The 26268-nt window shown below is 42.1% G+C and overlaps 1 protein-coding gene across 4 annotated transcripts in view; it reads right to left on the bottom strand.

Annotated features, from left to right (window-relative positions):
• Positions 1–13300: 13300 nt before the first annotated feature.
• The window catches only part of ACSL4 (acyl-CoA synthetase long chain family member 4), a 92849-nt gene continuing 79881 nt past the window's right edge, over positions 13301–26268 (bottom strand). For 3 of the 4 annotated variants that reach the window (XM_075539454.1, XM_075539452.1, XM_075539453.1), the window contains 4 exons: positions 24111–24302; positions 22244–22358; positions 20926–21083; positions 13302–16011 (listed from right to left, as the gene is read on the bottom strand). In XM_075539454.1, coding sequence (XP_075395569.1) covers positions 15854–16011; positions 20926–21083; positions 22244–22358; positions 24111–24302 — 623 coding nt within the window. In that variant the 3' untranslated portion in view covers positions 13302–15853. Of the gene's footprint in view, positions 16012–20925; positions 21084–22243; positions 22359–24110; positions 24303–26268 lie in introns of all 4 variants that reach the window. The other variant, XM_075539451.1, reaches the window with a different exon arrangement.

Here is a 26268-nt window from a genome sequence, read left to right as displayed (position 1 = left end):
GCAGGCCAATCATTTACTGGAATTCAGTCATTAGTTGTTCTTTTTTCTTTCGAGGTAAAATGTACATGCATGAGGTCTACATCTGCTCACTGCCCACTTCTCTCCAGCCCTGAGGGGCCCTGGGGGCGCTGTAGCGGCAGCATTAGCTTGCTAACTGCAGAGTGGATGGAGCGACCCCAGCAGCTGCTTTTCGGGGGAAAGATGAGCCTTTCTACTGCACGGCCTCAGACACCATATACAGGGTCACTGTGAGTCGGAATTGACTCAATGGGGGGAGGTGCGCTTTGATTTTGAAGGAACCCTAAAAGTAGTTCTAGGGGCGCTATCGCACAAGCATTACATTTCTAACCTGAGCTGGTGGTTCGGAGCCACCAGCTGCTCTGTGCAAGAAAGGTGAGGCTGGCTGCTCCCTTACAGATGTATTGTCTTGCAAACCCCGCGTAGGGTCATTCTGACTCAGTGGCTGTGGGTGGTCCCTCCAGAAAGTTTCCTCCTGCGTTTTCCCAAACAACCCCTCCGAGCACCTTTGTGATTTGACAGAGTTTTCCCACCATTGATAGGTTTTGCCTGTGATTGATTCATTTTGCCTGCTAAAGAAATTCAGTTCAAAGAATCACAGAGTATGAACGCCTTTTGGATGGACGTCTGTTCTTCTGCCAGACGTTGCTGCGTGTCACACAGATCCCTTCCTTGGCATCGCTGAACAGCACACTAAGGTCTGTTCATCCGTTCTCCTATGGATAGGCCCTTGGGCTGTCTCCGGTTTCTGCTATTCATATTCTCATTGAAATCTTCTTGTGGACATATGTTTTCTTTTTTTTTCCGGCAAAAAATACCTAAGAGTATGAATGCTCGGTCATCGGGAGGATGGAGTTGGGGTTTATGAGAAATCACCAGGCCCGTTGTCTAAGCAGTTGTGTCCTTTCACCCTCCCCACGGCCACATACCGCATGCGGAGTCCACTGGTTTGTGGTCACTTCTGCCGCGTTCGGCTTCGATCAGGAGCCGGGAGTCAGTCTTGCTTTGCACCCACCAAAGGCATTTACTCTGTTGCCTGACTGTTTTCATTTATTATTGAAATCCTCTCCCTCCACTGCTGAAGACTATATGTCTATCCAAACTCTGGAACGGCATTCAAAGGTAGAGTCAGCTCTATGGAGCAATAGCTTTGATGGAAAGCTGATGTGTGCCAAGCACTCTGTGAAGCGTGTTGCCTGCCTTCTCGCCCTTATTCCTTAAACATCCCTGTGAGCTAACTACCATATCATTCATGGCCATGAGGGCACCATGCAATTGGATAGCATACGACACCATTTGCAGATGAGGCGAGTGAGGCTTAGAGAGATTAAGAAACTTACCCCAAATCCCGCAGCTAGTGCTAGCAGGCTGCCAAGCTGAGATTTGAACTAGGCACCATGTGCTAGTGTGACTCTATAATGATTTTGGTATGGAGGCTAATCGAAAGAACCAAAACCAGTTTCTGGATGGAAGGCTAATCTAAAGTCCTTTGTTTAAAGCTGAGAATCCTGGGGTTCAGAGAAGGGAAAGGACTTGCATGAAGTCAAGTTCATGAAACCTGAGTGACTTTAACTAAGAAGTTAATGGCTCAAACTCACGGCCATAGCATCAATTCTGACTCATGACAACCCTATCAGGCAGGGGTAGACCTGTTCCTATGAGTTTCCAAGAGTGTAACTCTTTCTGGGACTAGAAAGCCTCATCTTTGTCCTGAGGAGTGCCTGGTGGTTTTGAACTGCTGACCTCCTGGTGAACAACCCCGTGCATAACCACTACACCAGAGCCATCCAAATGCATGTCTTCCTGCTCCCACTCAGAAAACCTTTCACCACATTCCCAGTCTCCTACGGTGCTTCTGAAAATGCTGATGTTATTTGTAGCTTTTTAACAGTGACAAGGGTTTGTGAAATACATTGAGATCTTTGAAATAATTGAGTAGATGATGAATCTGGAAAAGGGCAAAGTAAGTCCAATCTCTCCCTCTCTGGCCCCAATACAGGTCATGAATGAAATTGTCAAACCTGTGCCAATCTCTGCCTAGACATTATTTTGTAAATGTTTCTTCCTACCCACTCGGTTTTTTCTGGAGTTGGAAAGAAAATAGTGTGAGCACGTGAGTTATTCGGTGGCAAAGGAGGGGGAAAGGAGGAAGGCCAGAAGGCACCTTCTTTTGGGGTCCCATACCGCCATCTGGTGGACAAATGAGATTTTTCTCTTCATTCAGAATGCTTTTCCGTCCAATATTGACTGCCTCTCCGTCTGCCAGATCCGAAAGGGGAAAGATGAGGCTTTTCCTTCTGTAAAGAGTTCCAGTCTCTGGAACCCACGGGGTCAACTCTCCCCTGTCCTATAGGGTCACGATGAGTTGGAAACGTTTCAATGGCAGTGAGTTTGGTTTGGCACATCCTCTGTGAGGTGCCCAGGTGGCACAGTGGATTACACATTGGCCAGCGACCGACATAGTCAGGAGTACTATGGAGCCAATATTGACTTGCGGGCACCCAACAGCAACAGTGCCCCCTGGTAGCAGCCCCAGTCGCAGACAAGCCTGGGCTTCCCTACTGGCTTGGCCCCTTCCCAGCTGTGCTACCTCGAGCAAAGTCACTTCCCTTGCTCTGTGCTCCCATTTCTTCTTCTGCACAATGGGGAGACCATGCATAGTATAAGGGTTTGCCACAGGGCTTGCTGGGAGGGTTTGGAACCCTGGTGGCGTAGTGGCTACATGTTGGGCTACTAACTCAAACCAAAAAGATCAGCAGTACAGAATCACCAGCTACTCGACTGGTGAGAAAGGTGAGGCTTTCTACTCCTATAAAGATTTCAGAGCAAGGGAAACCCACAGGGGGTTATGAGTCAGAATCAAATGGATGGCAGTGAGGGTGTGTGTGTGTGTAAATGCTCGATAATGTTAGCTATGTTTAATGAGTCCATCATGAGCAATAAGAAGATGATGCTTAGGTAGATCCTGACTCAGTCACCGCCTGGGTGGGAACACTGTTTCTCTCTTTGGTCCTGCCCCTCACTCTTAGAGAGCTACATTGTTGCTTACTTATGTACACGTGAGCTTTTTCATCTCCTAAAGTGATTATTGGGGTTGGAGTACCCTCTATTGTAAGGAATGTTGGAGGTATGGCTGGAGTGAGAAAGGTATTTCTAAGAGCTATTAACCATAAAGGAACCACACTTGGTGATGTACTGGGTACATTTACTTTAAAGCATTGAAGAGCCAGGGTGTCCGTGTGAGGACTAAGGTGCTCCTGGCCCACACCGTGATGTTTTCAATTGGCTGAAATGGATATGAAAGTTGGACATTGGAAAAGGAAGTCCGAAGAAGCATCGGTGCGCTGGAATGATGGAGTCAGCAGAGTATTGAGAGCACCATGCACTGCCAAAAGAACCAACACATCTGTGCTGTATGAAATACCACCAGACAAGGCTGGTGAGATTTCATCTCACATACATGGGCCATGTTATCCAGAGAGACCAGTCCCTGGAAAAGGGCATCATATAAAGTAGATGGACTGGCACATCGCTGCGGACATGATGGGCTGCAACGGAACAATTGATTTTTAGGGCTGGGCAGGCTTTAGTTCTGTTGTACATGGGTTCGCTGTGAGTTGGAACCAACTCAACGGTGTCTAACTACAACATACTTGTGGAATGCAGAGTTGACCACCTCTCCCCTGGGCCCCTAGCCTTCTTTTCCCATATGGCTCCCAGAAGACTGACTCGCCATTAGAAATTTACCCTCCAAATAAGGGACTCAAAGGGTTTTCTCAGAGGAGTCTGATTGATAGAATCTAGAGGGAGAAGCTGGATACTGACAAGGAGGTCCCGTCAAATTCCCCTTTACAGTGAAGGTCACCCTCCAGTGAGCTTTCTAGTAGTTTCCTATTAAATTAACATACAAGGATTACTAACCCTTTATGGAATCCTGGACCAAGATAAAAACAAAAAGAGAAATTGGAGTTAATAGGCCACTGTCATATAGTCAATTCCAATTTATAGCTAGCTACCCTATAGGACCGAGTAGAACGGCCCCGGTGGGTTTCCAAGAGCGGAAATCTTTGGAGGAATAGAAAGCTTCTTTTCTCATGAAGAGGAGCTAGTGGTTTCAAAAATGCTGACTTCGAGGTTAGTAGCCCAGTATATAACCCCTACACTACCAGTGCTCCATGCAGGCTAAAATCAAACCCACTGCCAATGAGTCAATCCTGACTCATAGTAACCCTATAGGACAGTGTAGAATCACCCTGTAATTCTATTTATTCATTTATTTATTTATTTATTCATTCATTCATTTATTTATTTAGGAGACTGTAACTCTTTGCAGAAGTAGAAATGCCTGTCTTCCTTCTGCGGAGCACCTAGTGGTTTTGAACTGCTGACCTTGAGGTTAGCAGCCTAACTCATAGCCACTACGCCACCAGAGCTCCTATTCAAGGTTAAAAAAAAAAAGCTTCAAAAGAACACTGCGAAACAACAGAAAATTGTCCTCCCTCCCAAACCCCAAACAGCTCTTAGAAATTATAAACAATGTAAGCACAGCCAAGATGGAGAATTCGAGAAAGGTGAACAGCAATTTGAAAATAAGTCACAGAAAGTAAAAAAGTGGGGGGGGGGAAAGGAAGAGAAAAATAGGACCACAGAAACAGGAGTGTTTTCAAATGCCAAAAGCAACACAGAAAGCTAGATGACAATGGAATCATGCTTTTAACATTGAGAATTATATATTTGATTTGGAAGTCTACACATCAAATTGGTTTTTCATCAACAATCCATATGCATTTTGTTTCCTGACATGGATTGTTACCCCACAAAGTGACAGCACTGGTTCCACTTCCTGTGCTGTTGTCTTCCATTCTTCTTCCATTTTATCTGCCCCTCCTGTTTGACATGCACGTGTCCGTCACTCAAGATTCCAAGTCCACTTCAGTTTGACTTTTCCTCCTTATTGCAGTCACTCAGACTAATATGTCAATCCAACTCTGGAAGGATTTTTAAGGCTGTGAGCCTTAACACTTGTTATTTTCTTTTTAAATTTATTTTGGTTTTTAAAGAAGCATATATTATGTAGTTACATAGCCCATATCAACAAAAGAAATAAGTAAAACCCTGATAAATGTGTTTCACTCCTCCCCCCCACACACACCCATCTGTCATCTTTTCCTCTACAATTTTGAATTCTTCCCCTCTCCTTGGTCCTGCCTCCCCACCGTCCCTGGCCTTATCTTTCAGAATAAAAAATACTTTCCTTTTTCTTTATTTTTCTTTATAATAATGGTGTTAGTAAATATTTATCTTCATAAGATTGCTAACTTCAGGTCTATTTAGATAAGGTAGGCTGGATAAACGATCTGGAGGAAAAAACAACAGGACCAATGGTTCCTGGGGATCGATGGTACATGGGAGAGGGGGAGATGGGGGAAAGGAAGTGGTGTTAACCAACCCAAGGACAAGGGAACAACAAGTGATCCAAAACCAGTGGCAAGGAGGGTGTAAGAGGCCTAGTAGAGATTTATCAAGGGTAATGTAACTGAGAAAAATTACTGAAACACAAATGAAGGCTGAGCATGATAGTGGGACAAGAGGAAAGTAAAAGGAAATAGAGGAAAGAACTGGGAGGCAAGGGGCACTTATAGAGGTCTAAATACAGGTATGCACATATGTAAATATATTTATATAGGATGATGGGGAAATAGATCTATGTGTACATATTTATAGGTTTAGTATTAATATGGACATTGGACCTCCACTCAAGTACTCCCTCAATGCAAGAACACTTTGTTCTATTAAACTGGCAATCCATGATGCTCACCTTCCCGACATGATCCCTGAAGACAAATGGGTGCATAAGCAAATGTGATGAAGAAAGCTGATGTTGCCCGGCTATCATAAGATATAGTGTCTGGGGTCTTAACAACTTGAAAGTAAACAAGCGGCCACCTAGCTCAGAAGAAACAAAGCCCACATGGAAGAAGCACACCAGCCTGTGTGACCACGAGGTGTCAAAGGGATCAGGTATCAGGCATCAAAGAACAAAACATCATATCATTGTGAATGAGAGGGAGTGCAGATTGGGGACCCAAAGCCCATCTGTAGGTAACTGGATATCCCCTTTCTGGAGGGTCGCAGGGAGGAGTTGAGCCAGTCAGGGTGCAGTGTAGTAATGATGAAATATACAACTTTCCTCTAGTTCTTAAATGCTTCCTCTCCCCCCCTCCCCCCCACTATCATGATCCCAATTTTACCATACAAATCTGGCTAGACCAGAGGATGTACACTGGTACAGATAGGAACTGGAAACATAGGGAATCCAGGACAGATGATCCCTTCAGGACCAGTGGTGAGAGTGGCAATAATGGGATGGTGGAGGGAAGGTGGGCTAGAAAAGAGGAACCGATTACAAGGATCTACATATAACTTCCTCCCTGGGGGACGGACAACAGAAAAATGGATGAAGAGAGATGTCAGACAGTGTAAGATATGACAAAATAACAATAATTCATAAATTATTGAGGATTCATGAGGGAGGGGGAGCAGGGAGGGAGGGGGAAAATGAGGAGCTGATACCAAGGCCTCAAGTAGAAAGCAAATATTTTGAGAATAATGAGGGCAACAAATGTACAAATGTGCTTGACACAATGGATGGATATGTGGATTGTGATAAGAGTTATATGAGTCCCCAATAAAATTTAAAATTTTTTTCAGAAAGTTAACAAACCCCCCCCCCCAAATTGCTAACTTTGCTAAGCATAATGTTCTCTAATTTTGTCCATGTCTTGTGGTGTTTAAGAGAGTTGTCATGGTTTTTCACTGGTTCATAATATTCTACTGCATGAATGTACCAGGGTTTATTTGTTCATCTCTCTATAATCAGAGTTCTTTGCTAGTTTCGTGTTTTTGCAATTATGGAAATTGATGCAATAAACTTAAGTCTGCAAATGTCTGTTCGTGTTGTAGTCATTTCTCTAGGGTATTTAAGGGGGTACCCCCAAAGAACTAGAATTGTTTGTGTGTATATATATAAAATTCACCACCACTAGCCAAGCATTGAGCAACTTGCTCTGAGTGCGCCTGGGAAGGTTCTTTCTGGTCACAGTGAATTTTTTCTTAAAATTGGTTTCACTCAAACCTCATTTGAGGGGATGACCAACTTAAGATAACAGCATGCAGAGATGAAATCTTGTTTCCTGCTAGGGAAAAATGACACAGAAACTGTTGTGATGTTGGACACAGCTTACAAGGACGGCACTATGGGAAAATCTCAAGTGGTTTTCTTGTTTCAAAAAAGGTGAAATATTGATTGATGACGAACCTCATTCTAGACACCCGTCAACTTCCCAAACGGATGCAAATGTCGACTTGTAGTGCATTTGGAGTTCACTCCACCAGGTCAGACTATTCAGAGGTTCTATAGATTGTGTGACAATGTGTGACAAAAAAAGACCTAATTTGTGGCGGGGGAGGGGGAGGCCTGGTTTTGGCACCATGACAATGCACCTGCTCACACAGCCATCTCAGTGCACCAGATTTTGGGAAAAAGCATCATGCCTCTCTTGCTCCGTGAACCTTACTCACACGACCTTGCTCCATATGATCCTTTTTGTTTCCACAAATGAGGAGGAGGGACATGAAAAGACAGTGATTTGACAATGTAGGTGGAGAAAAAAACTGAGTGAGGTGCTCTCACCTATCTAAACAGATGAGTATTTTCAAGAATAGAATAGCAGATTTGACAAATGTATTACCGTATATACTTGAGTATAACCTTACCCGAATATCAGCCGAGGCACCTAATTTTACCACAAAACTGCATTAAAAATGTGCTGAAAAGCTCTGCTTTTACACAAGTATATGCAGTAAGTGTATTGGAAAGTACTTTGAAGATTGGTTTGTAAAAAAAATTAAATGCATAACTTTGAAAAAAATCCAGTTTGGGGAGCTACCCCCCTCATCTGCTGGATCATAAGTTAGTTATATTTGTATTTGTTTAAAGCAGCACCACACTGGTCTCCATAGTGGTTGTATAATGTTGCATTCAATGTATGAACATTCTCATATCTCTACATCTTGTTATTATTTTTAAAATTTTGATAAAAGTGTCCGTTGTAATTTGTATTTCTGGTAGTGCTAAAATATGTGACTTTTTTAATTTGTTTGTTGGCCACCTGGATGTTGGATTTGGTAAATTATCTATTCAATGTCGGGTGCCCAATTTTTAAAATTGGGATATTGCTATTTCCCTGATTATGATGTTGTCATTTTCTATAGATTTTGGAGATTAGCCCTTTATTTGATGTATCATTACTAAATATTTTCCCCAATGCATGGGTTCTCTTGCAACACTTTTGATGAAATCTGATGAGCATTAATGTAATATTTTTAGAAGGCTCCAGTCCTTTGCTTTGTATAGTGTGGATATTTTAAATTTTCTTTGGTAGTGTGCATTGGGTCCCTTAAGTATGTCTCTATTTTTTGTTGTTGCTGATGGTCTTTATGTTTGTGTGGTTTATATTTAGGTGTTTGATGCGTCTTGAGACCATTTTTGCACATCGTGTGAAGTATAGATCCTGTTTCATTCTGTTGCAGGTGACAAACCAGTTTTTTCCAGCACCCTTTATTGAGAAGGCTATCTGTTCCCCAGTGAATGTGTTGTATAATCCTTTATCAAGAAATTAGGTGTCTGTAGGTACTAGGTTGCGTTTCTGGGTTCTCAATTCTAATCCATTGGTCTTCGTACTAGTACTAGTACCAGGCTGTTGTGATTATCATGGCGATATTTTGGTTTTAAAGTCTGAGAGTGCAAGGCTCCTGTTTTGGTTTTATTTTTAAAGTGTTTTAAATATTCTCAGTTACCTTCCTTTCGATATAAAGTTGGTGATTAGTTTGTCTATTTCTTTGAGAAATTGTGGTATAAATTGGATCAGAATTACATTGAATTTATAAAGTGTTTTTAGCAAAATTGACATTTTCACAAGGTTTAGTCTACCTGTCCAGAATCATGGTAGCTTGTTCCGTTTTTGTGAATTTCTTTGGGTTTCTTGTAGGAGTGTTTCATAGTTTTGGTTTTTGGTTTTTTTATACGTCTTCTGTTTCTCTGGTAAGATTTATTCCTGAATATCTTGTCGTTTGTGTAGTTTTTGTAAATGGAATTGTTCTTTTAATATCTTTTCCAGTATCATCATCTTTTAATTGACTTTTGACATTGAATCGGGTTTTTTTCTATATATCGGGTTAGATCATATGTAAAGAGTTCTGTTTCTTCTGTACCTACGTAGGTGCCTTTAATATCTTTTTGATGTCTTATAGCACTAGATAAAACTTTCAGTACTATATAGAAGTGGTGCTACACTTGATTATGTGAGATACTGGCCATTGGTTTTGCATATATCACCTGTACTATGTCAAACAATTTAAGAATTTCATTCTATTCCAATTTCATTGTTTTAATCAGAAATGGATGTTGAATTTTTATCAAATGTCTTTTCTGTATCCATTGATATAGTCACATGGTTCTTATTTTTTTGTGGAGAATTACATCAGTTGGTTTTCTAATATTTAACTATCGTTGCATATTTGATTGAATTCCCCAGTGAAACCATCTGGTCCCTGACTTTTTGATGCTGGGAGGTTTTTTTTATGACTCGACCTATTTCTTCTGGTGCTATAAGCATGTTGAGATATTCTATATCAGTCTGTGGTAATTTATATCAATAATGCATTTCTAGAATTTTATACACTTCCTTTAGATTTTCAAATTTGTTGGAATACAATTTTTCACATTACTGTGAGTTTTAAAATCTCATTTGGTTCTGTTGTAAGGTTACCCATTTCCTTTCATATTTTTATAGCATTTGCTTTGTCTCATTCTTTTCCTTTTTTAGGATCATCCTCCTTTTCTACCCATTCCTACATTCTGAGTTGTATTCCTGGGCAAACGCTGCTTCTTGGTCTCAAGTGGTTGATTATTCTAAGGAGCATATGCTGTCCCCATATAGTCTCTTGTTTTTCTGAAAACTGAGCCGTGGGGATGAGTTCGGTTCCAGGCCTGCAAGGTGGCTAAGGGCCATAGCCTCAGGCGTTCCACCAGTTTCTATCAGACCAGTAAGCGTTCTCCAGGGGCTTATCCGGAGTCCACAGGATTAAATCTCCCCATCCTTCAATCTAAGCAGCATTCTGGCTATACTTTGTCCAAGATGCGATTTGTTTGCTCTTTATGTTCTAACACTTTAACCCTCACAAATGTCAACCCTATTTGGACATTGCAGGTGGAGGCATGCGGCTCAGAGATGTTCACTTGCCCACACGCTTGTCACAATTAAGTGGCAAAGCCAGACTTGGGCGGGCTGATTCCAGTGCGAACACTAACACTATGTTCTGTCCTTCCTCTTGTAGCTCAGTGTTCAGATATCCTCGAGAAGTAGACTCGGCATAAGGTTGGTTCCGATGAGGAGGAGGAGGTCAAATAGCCCTGTGAGCTCGCTTCTCTATTCCTTAACTGTTTCTCTGCTGCTCTCAATAATTATGACAGAACTCAAAAGAACTCAGACTATACTGTTATGTGATTTATTGGGTGAACAACTCGGAAATAACAAGCTACAACTCAGGGTCAAATTCCGGAACCTTCCAATACAATTGCAGGAAAAGATACATAGGAAAGGTCCCTCAGGAGGTGACAGCTCCTCAGCCAGGGCAGCTTCAAACAGCTCACTGCTGAATCTTTCTCTGGGAGACTCTCTTCTCAGCAGGACTCTGCCCTCAGGTTCCAGGGTTTTCATAGGCGGCCTAGCTACTCTGTGTCAATTACATGGCAGGCTCACTAACCAATCCAAGGTTAGTTCATAGGCGGGGCTCCCTAACAAACCTGGGTAAAGGTCAGATTTTGTGGGTCTCTAGCTAATCCTCCAGGTAAGTTACAAATACATCCTGAAAGTGCATTTCTGTGGACAGCAGGCCAACCAATCCTTCTAGAGCAGGGGTGGGTAGCTGTTCTTCTGCCAAGGGCCCTTTGGCTATTTATACCATCATTCACAAGTCATACAAAATGACCAACTTAAGAATCAGCCATATACTTGGTCAAATATTTAATTAACTCACCTCTGATGTGAGAGCTGGAACTGCTTCTCTTTGGCGAAGTGATGTTAGCTGATACTGATGATTTCTTGGGCCTTATACAGCCCACAGGCCAAATATTTGTCAACCTCCCTTTCTCAGATTGTAGCCCAATGTGGCAGTTACATAATCTCCTGTCAACTAGTGAAGGGGTGGAGTCTAGTCTGTCAACCATGCCATAGCCAATGAGGCCTCTGTGTGAGCCTGGTCTTCTCCTGAGCATTCTGGGAACTCCTGTCTTCCTCCCTGGAGGCGGGACATAGACACTCTCCTTATCTTCCTGCTGACAAGCCACATGGGAGACCCCTGATAGAACCAGAGCCCTGGAGCTGGAGGAACTACAAGGAGACCCAGCCCAGCACTGAGATCGTCCACCCACTGGCCAGTGATCTTCCTGCATTTGGCATATGTTGCGTGAGTCTGGAGAGCAAATTATAGACTGTTATCAGACTTATGGGCTAATTTCGGACTTATGGACTTGATCTGGACTAGGCTGGGCTCTTTTCTTAATATACAATTACTCTTTGATAGAAAGCTCTTTCTTAGACACATGAGTGTCCTGGATTTGTGTCTCTAGTTTACCGGGACTAACACACCCAATTAAATCCTTTCTGGAGAACTGGAGGCCCAGGGCCAGCACGACCAAGTAAGAGCAACCTATCCCGTCATACATAAGTAAAAATTCCCCTTAAACTTGAATTAGTAACAGTAATCATGTATTAGAACCAGTGGTAGGATTAAGCCAATTAGCACTGGGTTGGCAGGACCGAAAGCTAATGTTGTGTTCAGTCCGGGGAACCGGTTGTTCGAATGGCGCTTGTAATCAGGGTTCTAAGATGGGCAGCTGCCCAATGTGGGTGTCGCAAACTTATGCCCCTTACTCTTTTTGAAAAACGGTTTTGCAGCCAGTCGAAAAAGTTAGACGGCACTATGCGTGTAACATCTATTTGTTTATTTATTTCGTCCTGTAGAAACAAAAAGCGTGTCAACTAGAGAAGGCACCATCGTGTGGTTCAGCATTGTGTTACACCCCAAATTCCCACAAGATATCGAGTACATTATGCAATTCCTAACAGTGCTCAAAGCGCCAAAAGTATTGTCACAATTGCTGTCTGTTCAGCAGAAATGAACAGGGTTGTTGTTGTTGTTTTTCAAAGATGAACATAATACATTCAGAGAAGTCGCCTGTTTCTAATTTAGATCAAACACAATGAATACTAACAGTCTAATTGGCCTACCTCTGAAAGAATGCGATCCTGCTCCTACAGTGAAAAGATGGTGAAGGACAAATCACACAGCCAGTGATGCCCGGATGAAAGTGAAGCCTGTTGCAAGTGAGAAAGCCAATCAAGCAAGAGAATGAAAATCTCTTAAACAGCAGTTTTAGGTTTTTGTCCGGTATTTTAAATTTTTTCATTAATATTTTAAAAATCATTTTATTAGGGGCTCATACAACTTTTATCATAATCCATAATATATAAATTGTGTAAAGCACATTTGTACATTCATTACCCTCATCATTCTCACTTGCTCTCCACTTAAGTCCCCGGCATCAGCTCCTCATTTCACCTCCCTCTGCTCCCCCCTCCCTCGTGAACCCATGATAATTTATAAATTATTATTTTGTCATATCTTGCCCTGTCTGACGTCTCCCTTCAGCCACTTTTCTGTTATCCATCCCTCAGGGAGGAAATCACATGTAGATCCTTGTAATCGGTTCCCCCTTTCCAACCCACCTTTACCCTCCCAGTATCAACCCTCACACATTAATATGCTAAAACTCTGATAATCTTTTTTTATGTACCTTTTTTCTTATTCTTATTCAAGGATTAACTGTGTGATCTAACAAGTGATCTTTTAGTGACTTTTTTTAATACTTATAACGGTCATTAGGACAGTGAACGGGCTGTTACGTTATTTGAATCATCCTACTACTGATTAGAACCTACCAGGAAGGCATAGTTGATTCCACAGTATTAGTGTTACAAGAGGATGAATCTTAACTCTTAAAAGAACAGCCTTGGGTTCAAATGACTCCACACTGATGGATGGAACTTACACATAGGAGTTCTGTAAAAAACTATGCTTACAAATTTGGGTAATATTCTTCAAACTTGCAGCTTTTATCTGGACACATAATTACACACAACGAAGCTTGATATAACATGGGTGGATTTATTAATATTCAAGTGAAAACTTAAAAACAAAGCTTTTCATTCAGAATAAACATAAAAATCTAACAATCCTGCCATCGTGAATTTAAAACAGAACAGTATAAAATATGGATGCATTCAAATTTGAAACTACATTTGAACTTGAAGACATTTTCCCTCCAAATCACACACAATGGTCCATTTGTCCTCTTTTAAATATTTTAAACATATGTGTCTTATGCTATCAGGAAAATAGAGGCAAAGACTTCATCTGGTTCCTCGTTTGAAGAAACTTTATTCTCCTGAATTTTGGAATCATTCATCTGTAGTTCCACTGATAAAACCACACTTACACCTCCACTCAAGAAAATGAAAGTGAAGAAAAATGTCAAGGAGGTCAAAAGGTTGACGTCATTGTAATTAAAGCAAAAGTCACAAGTGTTGAACGTACAAACACACAGAGTTGTTGCAAATTTTTTACAGTACAACTATGATGGCTAACATTGCAATCATCTTTAAACAGTGAGTGATTTACACAAGTGTAAAAAAATGTCAGATCCAAATCGTTAGCCTCAAATACTTCAAAAAGTACTACATATATGGAAAGCTTTCTGTTTACACAAACATGTAAATTTTTTTGATGAAAAATCAAGGGGTAGTGGCATCTCCCTGGTCCCTTAACGATATTTGGATTTTCGTAAAGAATTAGCAGCACCCAACCTTACGTGTTAATTACCTAAGAGGACCTACACAACAGATTAGTTGGCAGTGGTCTAGCTATTGGGAGATGGGGATGGGTGGGGGCTAGTGGGGCTGGGGATAGAGATGCAAACATCTGAGATAAGATACGAATGCATGCACTCCAGCATTGACTGTCACCATTCCAAATGAGGGGGAATCACAGACAGGGGAAAAAAATCTAAAAGCAATACCAAAAAAAAGCCCTTCCTCAAGGATTAACAAACAGTGGGCCAAGGATGGTAGAAGCTCAAGAGTAGTCGATTTTGATAATAATGATTTTTCAATCCTCAAAGGCGAGTGCAGTGACTAACTGCCACTTCAGTGACTACTTGCCTAGAATTTTACATTGCAGAACACTGAACAGCAATCTTGACGCACATACACACACATACACAACCCTTCATTCTTGTTTAAAATAAGACCAGTTGATCCCCCCCCCTTCATACCGCCATATACATAACACTTAAACATTCTTATAAATATTTCAGGGCAAAAAGAATTTGTATTTCACTGCAGTGGTGGCCCACATCTGTACAGAGCAATGTAAGCTATATATATATGCATATATATATATAATGATTACGAAAAAAAGTGCAAAGAATGGCAGTATTAAGGATTGTTGCAGTTGACAGTAACTGTGAGCTTCCAGCGTGAACATCCACCAGGGACCTATGATCCCAGACTTTAATTCAACATTCAAAAAGCAATTCTCACTCCCAAGTTACTGCCCAAATAGCAGTCGCTTATCAAGTAAACCCATCCCTTTCTCCCACATCTAACATTTCCAGTTTCTACGTGCTTCATAAATTGGGTGGGGGGGGAAACGCTGGTATTTGCCCTGGAACTTCCCCCAAAATCACTCAAGATAAGTCCTCACTCACAGGTTCAAACAAGATAATAGGGGAAGTCATTGAGAACCTGCTTAGCAAAAGTGGAAGGAAAAGAAAAGGCTTTCTGAAACCGTAGCCTTCTGGACAAGAATCGAAGCAGCAACAGCAAGGAGACCGCAAATCATACCTGTGATTTAATGCCAGCACGTCACAAACCAATCCCTGATACCAATGACATGTTCAGCGTCTCAGCTGCTTTCTCAAGGTCAGTGCCTTGCAATAAGAGTCCATCGCTTTTCACAACATTTCCAGTGGCAATTTTTGACATTACAAAAAGAAAGGTCTTTCTTTTAAATAGATCATTAAATATTATTTGGTGTGTGTATGCTGTTTTATTCTTAGTTTATGCACTGAAATTATTCACAACATTACAAGGATGCTATGTCTAATCTACATAACCATTATGAATCCTCAAATGGTTTCCATGATAGTCTTTGATTCTGCGTTTCACGACACAATTGGTGTACAGTTCGAAGAGGATGGCAAAGGCCTGCAGCACACTCCTGCTTTGAGTAGTGTTCATACATAGTTGAGGGTGTGTGATGCTTCCTAATTGACCTTCTGAACTAGAAAGACAACAGACACCGCAAGCTGCACATTTCAACAAACAGCACTCCAACTCTTCTGACGCACCTAAAACACTTTCCTTTCAGGAGGCAGGGAGACCTTAGGCTCCATTTTAAAAACAGAACTGTTTGTTCTAAAATTCAGAGCACAGCTAAAGGGAAATCACTTTTCAGTTACAGCGCCACTAGAACTACACACAACTAAATTAGACTCGGCGACTATGTTAATCAGGTGTGTGTTTTTTTTAATTCTTGTATTTTTAGAATGACAGGGCTATTTCTAACAGACAGCTCAACAAAGGCTTAACACACGAGGATTGAGAAACCACCGGGCCACCTCCTGCTTAACGGCACACTGCACAGTTGCGTCTCATTTGCCCCCATACATTCGCTCGATATCCTTGAGGTAATGGTTCTTCAATTCCTTCCTTTTCAGCTTAAAAGCATCAGTTACCAAGCCAGTTTCCGGGGTCCAGGGCTCTGGGCTCAAGCAAACCTTGATAGGTATTTCAAACCGCTCCAACTTCACTGAAGTAGAATTGGGAGGTAGGGAGAAAACGAAAAGCAATGAATAAACATGCTGCTACAGGTGACCAGGCGGTCTTATTAAATAATTTATGAATAATAACACACTACCTTAGTCCAATGTTGTTTTCAATCTCTCCAAAGTTAACATACACTGTTTGTGTTAGATGGACTGCTGATCTATGTGGATCTTATTTTAATATAATCTGTAGACATACATCTGGATCTGGCAGTTGTTAAGAGCTAGCATGTCAATTCCAACTGATCGTGACCTTGTGTGATAGAGGAGAACTGTCCCAGAGTGTTTCCTAGGTTATAGTCTTTATAGAAGGATCCCAGGAGGTGTAGCAATGACGCCTTGGGCTACTTGCCTACTGCAAGGTCAGCAGTTCAAAAACACCAGCCAACTCCTTAGGAGAATGAGGTTTTCAACTCTCGTAAAGTTACAGTCTTAGAAGCACACACGGGCAGTCCGAACCTGTCCTATAGGGTTGCTGTGAGTTGCAATTGACCCAATAACAGTGAGGATTCTTTTCAGTCTGTACTGAAGCAGCTTACCATGTCTTTCTCCCACACCACAACTGGGTGGATTTGAACAGTCAACCTTTCGTTTGGTTAGCAGCCAAGCTTTTAACCACTGTAGCACCAAAATCAATCAAACAAACAGAAACATCACTGTCAGGTCGCTTCTGATGCATACTGACCCTGAAGGATAATGTAAAACTTCCCCTGTGGGTTGTACAGAGACAGAAAGCTTCATCTTTCTCCCCTGGAGTAGCTGGTGGTTTCAAACTGCTTACCTTGAGGTGAGCAACCCAAGGCGAACCCGCGCTGCCATGCCTAAGAGATACATAAATCCTAGAAGAAAACTCACTGCCTTCGAGCCATCGGTATTCCTTAATTCGCTCCATAGAGGAGTGAACCTTTAGACTCCATCTCCCTATGCCTTCATTATACATGGTCGATAAAGAGCAGAAAGGTGGTTGTGAATTTCTGCTCTGAGGCGGTCAGTGCATGTTGTACTTATGCTGGATAATGTTAGGAAATATGAGCCAGTCGGTATTTTCAATTCATTCAAAGATCTTCCTGATCATCAATTATTTGGTACCAGTCCAATCCTGAAAATTCGGAAGGTCTTTTCACAGGGACAGACAGGGGCTTCTGCCCTGCCTGCTGGGGGAATGGACAAAGGACCCTGTGCAATAAGTGATGAACCAAGGACTTGCTGAGAACTGACTTAGCAAACACCCTAACCTGGAAGCCAGGCTCATCCAGCAGAGTCCTGGTACTCGACCGCATCAGGACTCAACTTCATTGAATTCCGACGTGAAATGTTCAGAAAAGTTTGTATCGTAGTTCAAACAAAACATTGGAACAAAAGCAGTTTGTGTTTTGGTCGCTCGGCGTTAGTTGGCGTTGTTAGTACACGTTATTTAAACCTTTTGCAGCTGTGTTCCTAGCGTTTTGCTATAATTTTCTTAGTTTTTGATGCTTTTTGTACTGTATTTAGATTAAAAACATGGGTCCTGAGAAAGAGTTTTTTGAAAAGAGTCAGCATGATAAGGAACTGGTTAATCGTGTTATCAATATTGTCGATGATAATTTAGTAAACCCTTTTACAAACAGTTAAGGAAACGCCAATAGCAGACCACATTAGACAGAGGTTTTTTAGAGAAAGCCAGCCAGGTTCTAGTGAAAAAGGCAAAGAAGGGGGGGGGAGAACTCCTGAAAAGCTGCTCCCAGTTGATTTGATGGAAGGGGATTCCCCTTCCAAACAATGCCTCTCTCCATCCCTCCTCTCCACATCCGTGTCCACAGACCCAGATTCGCATCATTCTCAAGGTGGGCCATACTGTACTTGTTAAACACTTTTTTACTGTTGTGTTTCTTATTTACCTCAAGGGGAACCGCTGCATTGATTTTGAAGTGACTCTATGCTTTAATAAACCTGTGGCGTAATTCTTTGCCATTTTGTGTCTCTGGGCACTAACAACCCACATGGGTTTGGAGCTTGCTAGTTCCCATGTGGACGACAGCCCAGGAACCGAACTTCCCATGTTCACAGTGACGGTAACCTGTAGCTGAGCCTCATTTAATACATGTCTGTGGAAAACAAGGAAGTGCACTGGAGCACACAGCTGCCCGTTTGAAAACGTCCACGAAACGGCCGAGGGGAAATTAGAACCAGTCTGGTGTCAGGGGCAAGCATGAAGAACTCAAACTCACGGAACTACTTAATTCTAAGAGTAGCTGGCATTTTTTTAAAGGAGAGAGTGCTTTGATCTGTGAGTTTCTCCTTACAATTAGAGGAAAATTTCAAACTGTGAACAAAAAATCTTTCAAATATTACTTAGAACTAACTTCCTAGAAAGTCCTTTAAATGTATGACCGGAATGTAAAACTTGGTCACATGAACCATTTCTAACCACTCTAAGGCGCTGTGAGGGCAGTGGTGAAGTGCATGAGTGCTAACCCAAACGCTAGTGGTTTAAATCAGCCCCTCTCCCGCAAGTAGCCCCTGCCCAACGGCTCCATGGGATAACGATGGGCAGCTTGGGAAAGCCTATGGGGACGGTTGTACTCAATCCTGAGTCAGACTCAATGCCACTCAGCTGGTGTGAATTTTGTTTGTGTTTTCAAACTATCTCTAACCTCGGGTACGCTCACTGCCGTTGAGTCGATGCCTGCCCATCGGGACCCTGGGCGGCACAGAACCAATAAGCTCAGTTCTACACAGGGGTCTAAAATGTGCCCATCTGCAATCATGAGGTTTCCATGAAGCAGAGTAAATTTTAGGGCAACTGATTTACTAGTTGCTGGGTGTTTTTCCCTTCCCATGATTGTATTTTAATCTCAAGGTAATAGCTGAATACTTATTTACAGATTTGGCTCCAAACCTTTTCATTTCCTCGGGGTTTTTTTTCCTTATACAGAGCCTATTACAGGAACACTGGCAAATTTAGCATACCGGAACCCAAACCCGCTGCCATCAAGTCTATTCTGGCTCATCAGGATCTGATTCAGAGTTTCTGAGGCTGCAAATCTCTATGGAAACAGAAAACCTCAATTTTCCCCTAAACAACAGCTGGTAGGTTTAAACTGCTGACCTTGTGGTTAGTCGTCCAACACTTACCCGACAATGTCAACATTGGGCCAAGGCAGGGACAATAGATCAATTTCACACAAGCCAATGAAAGTATATCTATAAAACACTCCTATATTTAATCTTTGCTGGCTACATTCTTGTTCAAAGGAGGGGGGAAGAAAAGACTACTTTAGGGCTTTCCCAAAACATTAGGCAATTATATGGTTCCCTGTAAACAGATTCATTGTCCCCCAAATGAGAGTAGGAACCCCCCACCAAAGGATTTCATTTTGGTCTGCATTAAGTAAAACATTACAAGATGTGACCTGTAGGTGGCAGCAAACGCTGATGTTTGTAGCCTCTGGTAGTTCAAACCACTCCAAAGCAATTATTACCTTGCCTTCTTAGGATATTACCTATACCTGATGCTTATTCTCTGTGTGATGCTAATGGTAGAATTCACTCACAAAAATCACTGCCATCGTGTCAATTCCAACTCATAGTGACCCTACAGGACAGGGCAGAACTGCCTCTCCGGGTTTCTGAGACTGAACTCTTTATGGGACTAGAAGGCCTCATCATTCTCCCCCGCGGAGACTTGGCTAGTGGTTTAACACTGCTGACTTTGTGGTTAACAGCCTACAGCCCCTGTTCCTTCGAGGATTAAGGTGCGCCTGACCCAAGCCATGATAATTTTCAGCCACCCCATATGTAGTTGAAAGTTAGACATTAAACAGGTAAGACCAAGGAAGAATTGATGCATTTGAATTATAGTGTTGGAGAAGAATATTTAAATTACCATGGACTGCCACAAGAACAAACCAATCTGTCTGGGAAGAAGTACAACCAGAATGTGCCTTAGCGGACGGGATGGAGAGGCTTCGTCTCACATAATTTATACTTTATTCTCAGGAGGGACTGGTCCCTGGAGAAGGCTAGCAAGCTTGGTAAAGTGGAGGGGCAGCAAAACAGGACGGCCCTCGACAAGATGGATTGCCAGTGACTGCAACAATGGGCTCCAACGGAAGAACAATTCTGGGGATGGTGCCGAACCTCAGGCTGCTGTTTGCTGTAACCCTTGTGAGACAACCTGATTTACAAACAACAGCACAAGGTGCACATGTATCACACTGCTAACCATCAGGTCATAGTCCGACCCCACCAGCTTCTTGCAGCTTCTCCAGGGGTGAAAGATGAGACTGTATACTCATCAAGGCTTCGGTCACAGTATATTCAGACCTCCAACGGGCTGACCGAACTCACCATCTGAGACAGTCCATTTGGAGAGCTAATGCATATCCTGTTTCCTTTAGGTTGATTCTGGCTCATAGAACCCCTTATGGGACAGGGTAGGACTGACCAAAAGGCTATCATCCATCCTTCCAACAGCAGACTGCCTCATTTTCCCCATGGAGTGGCTGCCCTCTTGGTTAGCAGCTGAGAATTTAACCACTCTGCCACCAAGAGGGCTCCTTCCAATGAACACACACAAAGTATAATTAGCGTTACGACACTATTTCTTAGCGTTACTAGTTGTTAATTAGAAGAGAGAAGATAGACTTTAATAAAGACTTTGGGAGGTATAAAGTTCATTCTCAGCATAATTCAAAACCAGAAGGCCACCAGGGCTCCTCAACATGGAAATATGTGATCTATATTAGGAAACTAGATAGTATATAGAACACATCTATTTGAAACCCTGTATGTTGAGTCAGAATCAACTCGATGGCAGTGAATTTATATTATTATTAAAATTAACAAGTGAACAAACATCTTGATGACATCATTGAACTACTTTTAGGACTTCAACAGAGCAGAACTTTTTGACTTACTGGTATTTGCAGCTTCTCTGATTTCCTTCAGTATTTCAGCTTCCATGGCAGGGTTATTGCAGATATCAGTCCAAGAACCTTCTACTCCTTTCTGTTGTGCTAAAAGGCTCAACCTTTTCTGATTAGGAACCACAAAACTGATGACATAGGACTGGTCACTAAAAATTGGAGGGGGGGGGGAGAAAAAAAAGAAATGAGGAAAACATTACTCATAATTACTTACTGAAAACGGTACTGTACAGATAATCCCCAATACATATTTTTTCTTATTTGCTAAAAAGTTTTCATTAAAAAGTAATAAAGCCCATGAAAAACAAACTATATTGATGTATATATGAAGACTACAGATGTAGCTCTCAGGCCCTTGCTTTAGAATAAACTTGAGTTCCAAATTAATCTGACTGTGCTACCCTCTTGGGAAAATTATTTTTGTAGCATAACAAAGTATTTAAAGAGTCCTGGTGGGAGGGTAGAAGGAAGGGGAGGTGGAAAGGGGAAACCGATTACAAGGATCTACATATAACCCCCTCCCTGGGGGATGGACAACAGAAAAGTGGGTGAAGGAAGACGTCGAACAGTGTAACACATGACAAAAATAATAATAAATAAATCATCAAGGGTTCATGAGGGAGAGGGGAACAGGGAAGGAGGGGAAAACGAGGAGCTGATATCAAGGATTCAAGTAGAAAGCAAATGTTTTGAGAATTATGATGGCAAAAATGTACAACTGTGCTTGACAGAATAGTGGATGGAGTATGATAACAATTGCGTGAGCCCCCAATAAAATGATTTAAAAAACAACAACAAAAATAAATACATAGAGTCCTGGTGGTGTAATGGTGAATCAGTTGGCCACTAACCAAAAAAGGTCAGCAGTGATCTATTCCCACAAAGAGTAGAGGCTAGAAAACACTATGGGGCAAGTCTAGTTTGGCATATAGGGTTGCTATGAGTCCAAATTGCCCAAATACACACAACACGCAGCTAAGTATTTACCAAGACATACTAACTATCCAATAAAATGTTAAATGTTCGAAATTATCTCAAATGATGTTGAAGTCAAGAACTTTCATTTGTAACATTATTTCCAAATTCTAATGACATTTCTAAGAGGTCTGATGTTGGCCTAGAGATCACATATACCATATATACTTGTGTATAAGCCGAGTCTTTTCAGCACATTTTTAATGCAGTGATTATGGTAAAATTAGGTGCCTTAGCTGATATTTGGATTGGCTTATACTCGGGTATACAGGAAACTTTTTTCTACCTTTTACCATAAGCATATGAACCAGAAAACACAATTTTTGAATGTTACCTTTTGGCAAAAGCACAGATATTGTCAATAAGTGGACAGTTCTTCAATGCGGCCTCTACTTTCCCAAGAGATACATATTCTCCTGCTTGTAACTTCACCAGATCTTTCTTACGATCTATAAATCATGAAAGAATGCTGTTAGCCGTAAGTCTGTTGTATTAAGAATGTGTATGAGGGAGTTTCAAAAAACTTGTGAAAAAAATGAAGATAAAAATAAAGGAATTCTCCCATGAACTTTCAGAAGTCCCCTTGAGTACAGTTTTGATTTCTTTGGCACCGTTTTGCCTTTATTGACAAAGATACTCCTTTTAAGTTTTTATTTGTAGTCTGGGGTAAAAGTTTCAAAAGCAAATTAGTTTTCCATTCGACAACTTATACACATTGTGTTGCATGCTACTGGGTGCAATTCTCGATAGTTAACTATAGTTAACTATAGGCACATGTCTTGCTCCCTCCCTTCTTCCCTATCTCCTCCTGCCTTCTCACTTTTGTGGTTGGGCAAATGCTGCCATCTTGATCATATATGGTTGTTTGTTCCTCCTGCATATTATTATTATTCACTTTATAGAGCAGTCTTTTGTTTGACTGAAAGTTGAGCCCTCGGGGGAAGGAGAAGGGGGTTGGGGTTGGGAGTTCAATTCCAGGCTCAAGGAGTGTCTGTTGGACATAGTCTCAGGGGGTTCTGCCATCAGCATCGGCATCAGCCCAGTCAGTTTGGGCAAAGACACTTCTTTTGCAATCTTGTTCCATATAATGCTTGCTCAAACAAAACAGTAAATACCTAGTGAAAGATGTACTGGCTACAATGATATACTCTAACAAGCTCTGGTGATACAGTGGTTAAGTGCTCAGCTGTGCACCAGAAGAAAGGTCTGCGTTCAGATGCGCCTACCACATCACAGGAGCAAGATGTGACAGCCTGTCTGCATAAAGACGGACAGCCATAGGGGCGGAGGATGTTCTCTCCATTCGGGTCACTACATCAGAATCTATGCAACAACCTCGGGTATGGTTTGGGTTTTAGCGCCAAATTTAAATGGGACCACTAAGAGACAGGCTAGCTTAAAAAGGACTTGTCTGAGATACTAAAGTGAACTGCATAAGGGTTCGTTTTGGACTTGCTTGGGGGCGGGGGGATTAGAGGTAGATTTTAGTTAAGGGTGATAGAAGGCAACTGCCATTCTCAGAAAATCAGAGTAGGGGTGCAGGTTGACGTCATCCTTTTCTAATGAATGGTCAAGTCTCGGGGAAGCCACACAAATGGCCACCGAGATCACAGATGCCCCTAGGTGGGAAAGTACAAATGAGCGTTCGGGGTCGTGGGAGGCAAGAGTCCCGTGAGGAGCATGGGGAAGGGCTGTGGCAGCGTTTGTTAATACAAGATCCTGCAGAGCCACGTGCCGTTGGACGTGGTTCTTAAAAAGGTGTCTCTGAGCCCTTTTCCAGTCCTCCTTGCCAGCTGGCCCCTTCTTTGCCCACTCTCTGAAGCCCACCGCGGCTTCCCATGTTGCTGCTGCTACCTACTAAGGTGCGGGCACCCATCAGAACATTTTAGATATCCCAACTCATTTAATTCTCACAAGAACTTTATGAAGTTGGCATCGTTGTCTCGGTTTTACAGATGACAGATCTGAGCTCTAAGTTTAACAACTTGCTCAAAGTTTGAACCCATGAACCGTCTACCTTATTTATGGCTTGATCAATGTGATCTTGCATTCTCATATATGAAGGGGCTCCAAAAAGTGTGTGGGAAAATCCCATTACTATTTAAGGAGCTTGTTCCAATTACTTCCTAAAGCCCCTTTATATGCTGAAGTTACAAAAAAATTAAAAGACACACATGCACGCAGGGACAGAATGTACTGACCGATAATCTGCAAGCATCCATCAGGATGAAACTCTCCAATATCACCAGTGCTAAACCACCTCTGTCCGTTTTCGTCCACAGAATAGTCCTCTGCTGTTTTCTCTTCGTTTTTAAAATATCCCATGGAGATATTCTGTCCACCAATGACAATTTCTCCTCTGGGGTTTGGCTTGTCGTGAATTGTGTAACCGCCTGGAAATCACAAGAGTAAACCACTGAGGGTTTGAAAACAAACTCGCCTTTCATTACTTCATAAAACTTCCCAGCAACTAGCTCTCTGCTAGCCAATTCTTACGTCACTTTATGCGAGAATACTCACCTACACTTACCCAGATTTCTGTAAGAGTGGCACGTGGTTGCTTGGTCAGTGTAGTTTCAAGAGCACCTGGGAAAGTCCAGCAATCACCACCGCAGACCACCTATTGCTAACCTGCCCCTGACCGTGAGGCTTAGAAACAAAAGCCACCCTTCCAACATCCCAAGTGTAGGGCTTTCGATAGCTGTTGGCGGAGTGGTTACACATTGGGCTGCTAACTGCAAGGTGTGCAGTTTGAAACTACCAGCTGCTCCATGCAAGAAAGGCAGGCTTTCTAATTCCACACAGAGTTACGGTCTTGGAAACTCACAAGGGCAGTTCTATCCTGTCCTATTGGGACACTATGAGTCAGCATTGACTCCATGGCAGTGAGTTGGGGGGCGGGTTGCTGTTGTTGATGAGATAAAATGACCCCCAACAAAGGTAATATTTGAAACTGTTGTAAGTTACATCACCAAAAGATTGATATGAACGCATTTCAGATTATTTCCAGAAGTATGTGCTTGAAGAAGGCAATACCATTAAGGGAGAGGAAAAAGCGGCCAGGTATAGCAACCAGACCATTTTATATCGTGGTTGCTGTTTCTGGCCTATCAGGATCCTAAAACACTGCATTCGTTGACAATAACCACTAAAGTATTTCATCATTACTTCATTACTGAGTAAAGTTTACAGAAAATCCAGACATGTGAATTTATAAATCGAGAGATCCATTCAATCTTGCATCATAAAATGCTTGTTCAAAGCTGAGTCCCTTCCAGCTGCCAGCTGCGTTTATGTATGCAAAACTAGTCAGTATTTCAATATCACAAACCCACTGTATGTAAAGGCTTCAGATCATCCTATTGTTTACAGCAAGTGATCCTGCATAGCACAAAAGGCCAAATCCATGTCCTAAATGGACCCACTCTCCCTAAATGAATCTTACAGTCCGGCACCAGACTTCTCCTTTTCTGAGTTTTACTATAAGCATTCTCTCATGTCAACCAATAGCCCATATTACAAAACAGTTCTGTTGTGGACTCACCACACACAGAACTCTACCCGATCTTCTTTCGATGTTCTTTGTGGAATTCAAATGGGAGCACCGTGGAAGACAAGTGGGGGAGGAGGAAGATGAGCCCCATGGTGTAAAACTCTCAGGGACACTGTAGTTCCCTTGGAGAGACACTAATCTTATAAACGTAAAAGGTTTACAGTCAGCTGAACTCCATGAGCTTGAGGTTTGAGCACCCCCCCAAGGTTAAGTCCTTTTCCCCACCCCAACCTTTTTATGGTGATTCAGGTGCATGTTTTACATCACGGTTTTGTTGTGAATGAGATGAAGGTTTCCAGAGCAATTACTACACGTTTTGTTCCAACTCATCCACTGCAACCCCTCAGTGTACCACGGCTTATCCCATTGCCTCCCCAGGGCTGCCTCTTCCGCTCCCTCCTCCTTTCCTTGCTCTCTGAACCTCCTCTTTGGGTCAATGCTGCCCTTTTGATCTTAAATGGTGACCTCTGGCTAGGACCTTCTCAATGGGATCCCTTTCTCTCTGACAATGTTCAGCTTTTTACCTACTCCTTTATACTGCATGAGTAGGCCCTTAATGATTTGTTTGCTTAGCAATCCATTTGATTGCAGCAAATGTATTTACTTAGTGTCTTTCATAAATTCATTTTAAGAAGACTGGTTTATTTTTCCATCAGCTGATTTGTAAAAGGGGCGATTACCTCCACCAATTTCAATGTAAAATGCAGGTTTTCTCTGATTGGAGCATCTCTGCAGTCAAATATCAAAAGCTCCTGATTTATACACAGATATCCACATTAGCAAAAAAGAAGAACGTCAACTATTTA

The sequence above is a fragment of the Tenrec ecaudatus genome, chromosome X (assembly GCF_050624435.1).
Source record: "Tenrec ecaudatus isolate mTenEca1 chromosome X, mTenEca1.hap1, whole genome shotgun sequence".
NCBI classification, from domain to species: Eukaryota; Metazoa; Chordata; class Mammalia; order Afrosoricida; family Tenrecidae; genus Tenrec; species Tenrec ecaudatus.
Note: the sequence above shows the minus strand (reverse complement) of the source record. Positions and strands in the feature narration are given on the sequence as shown.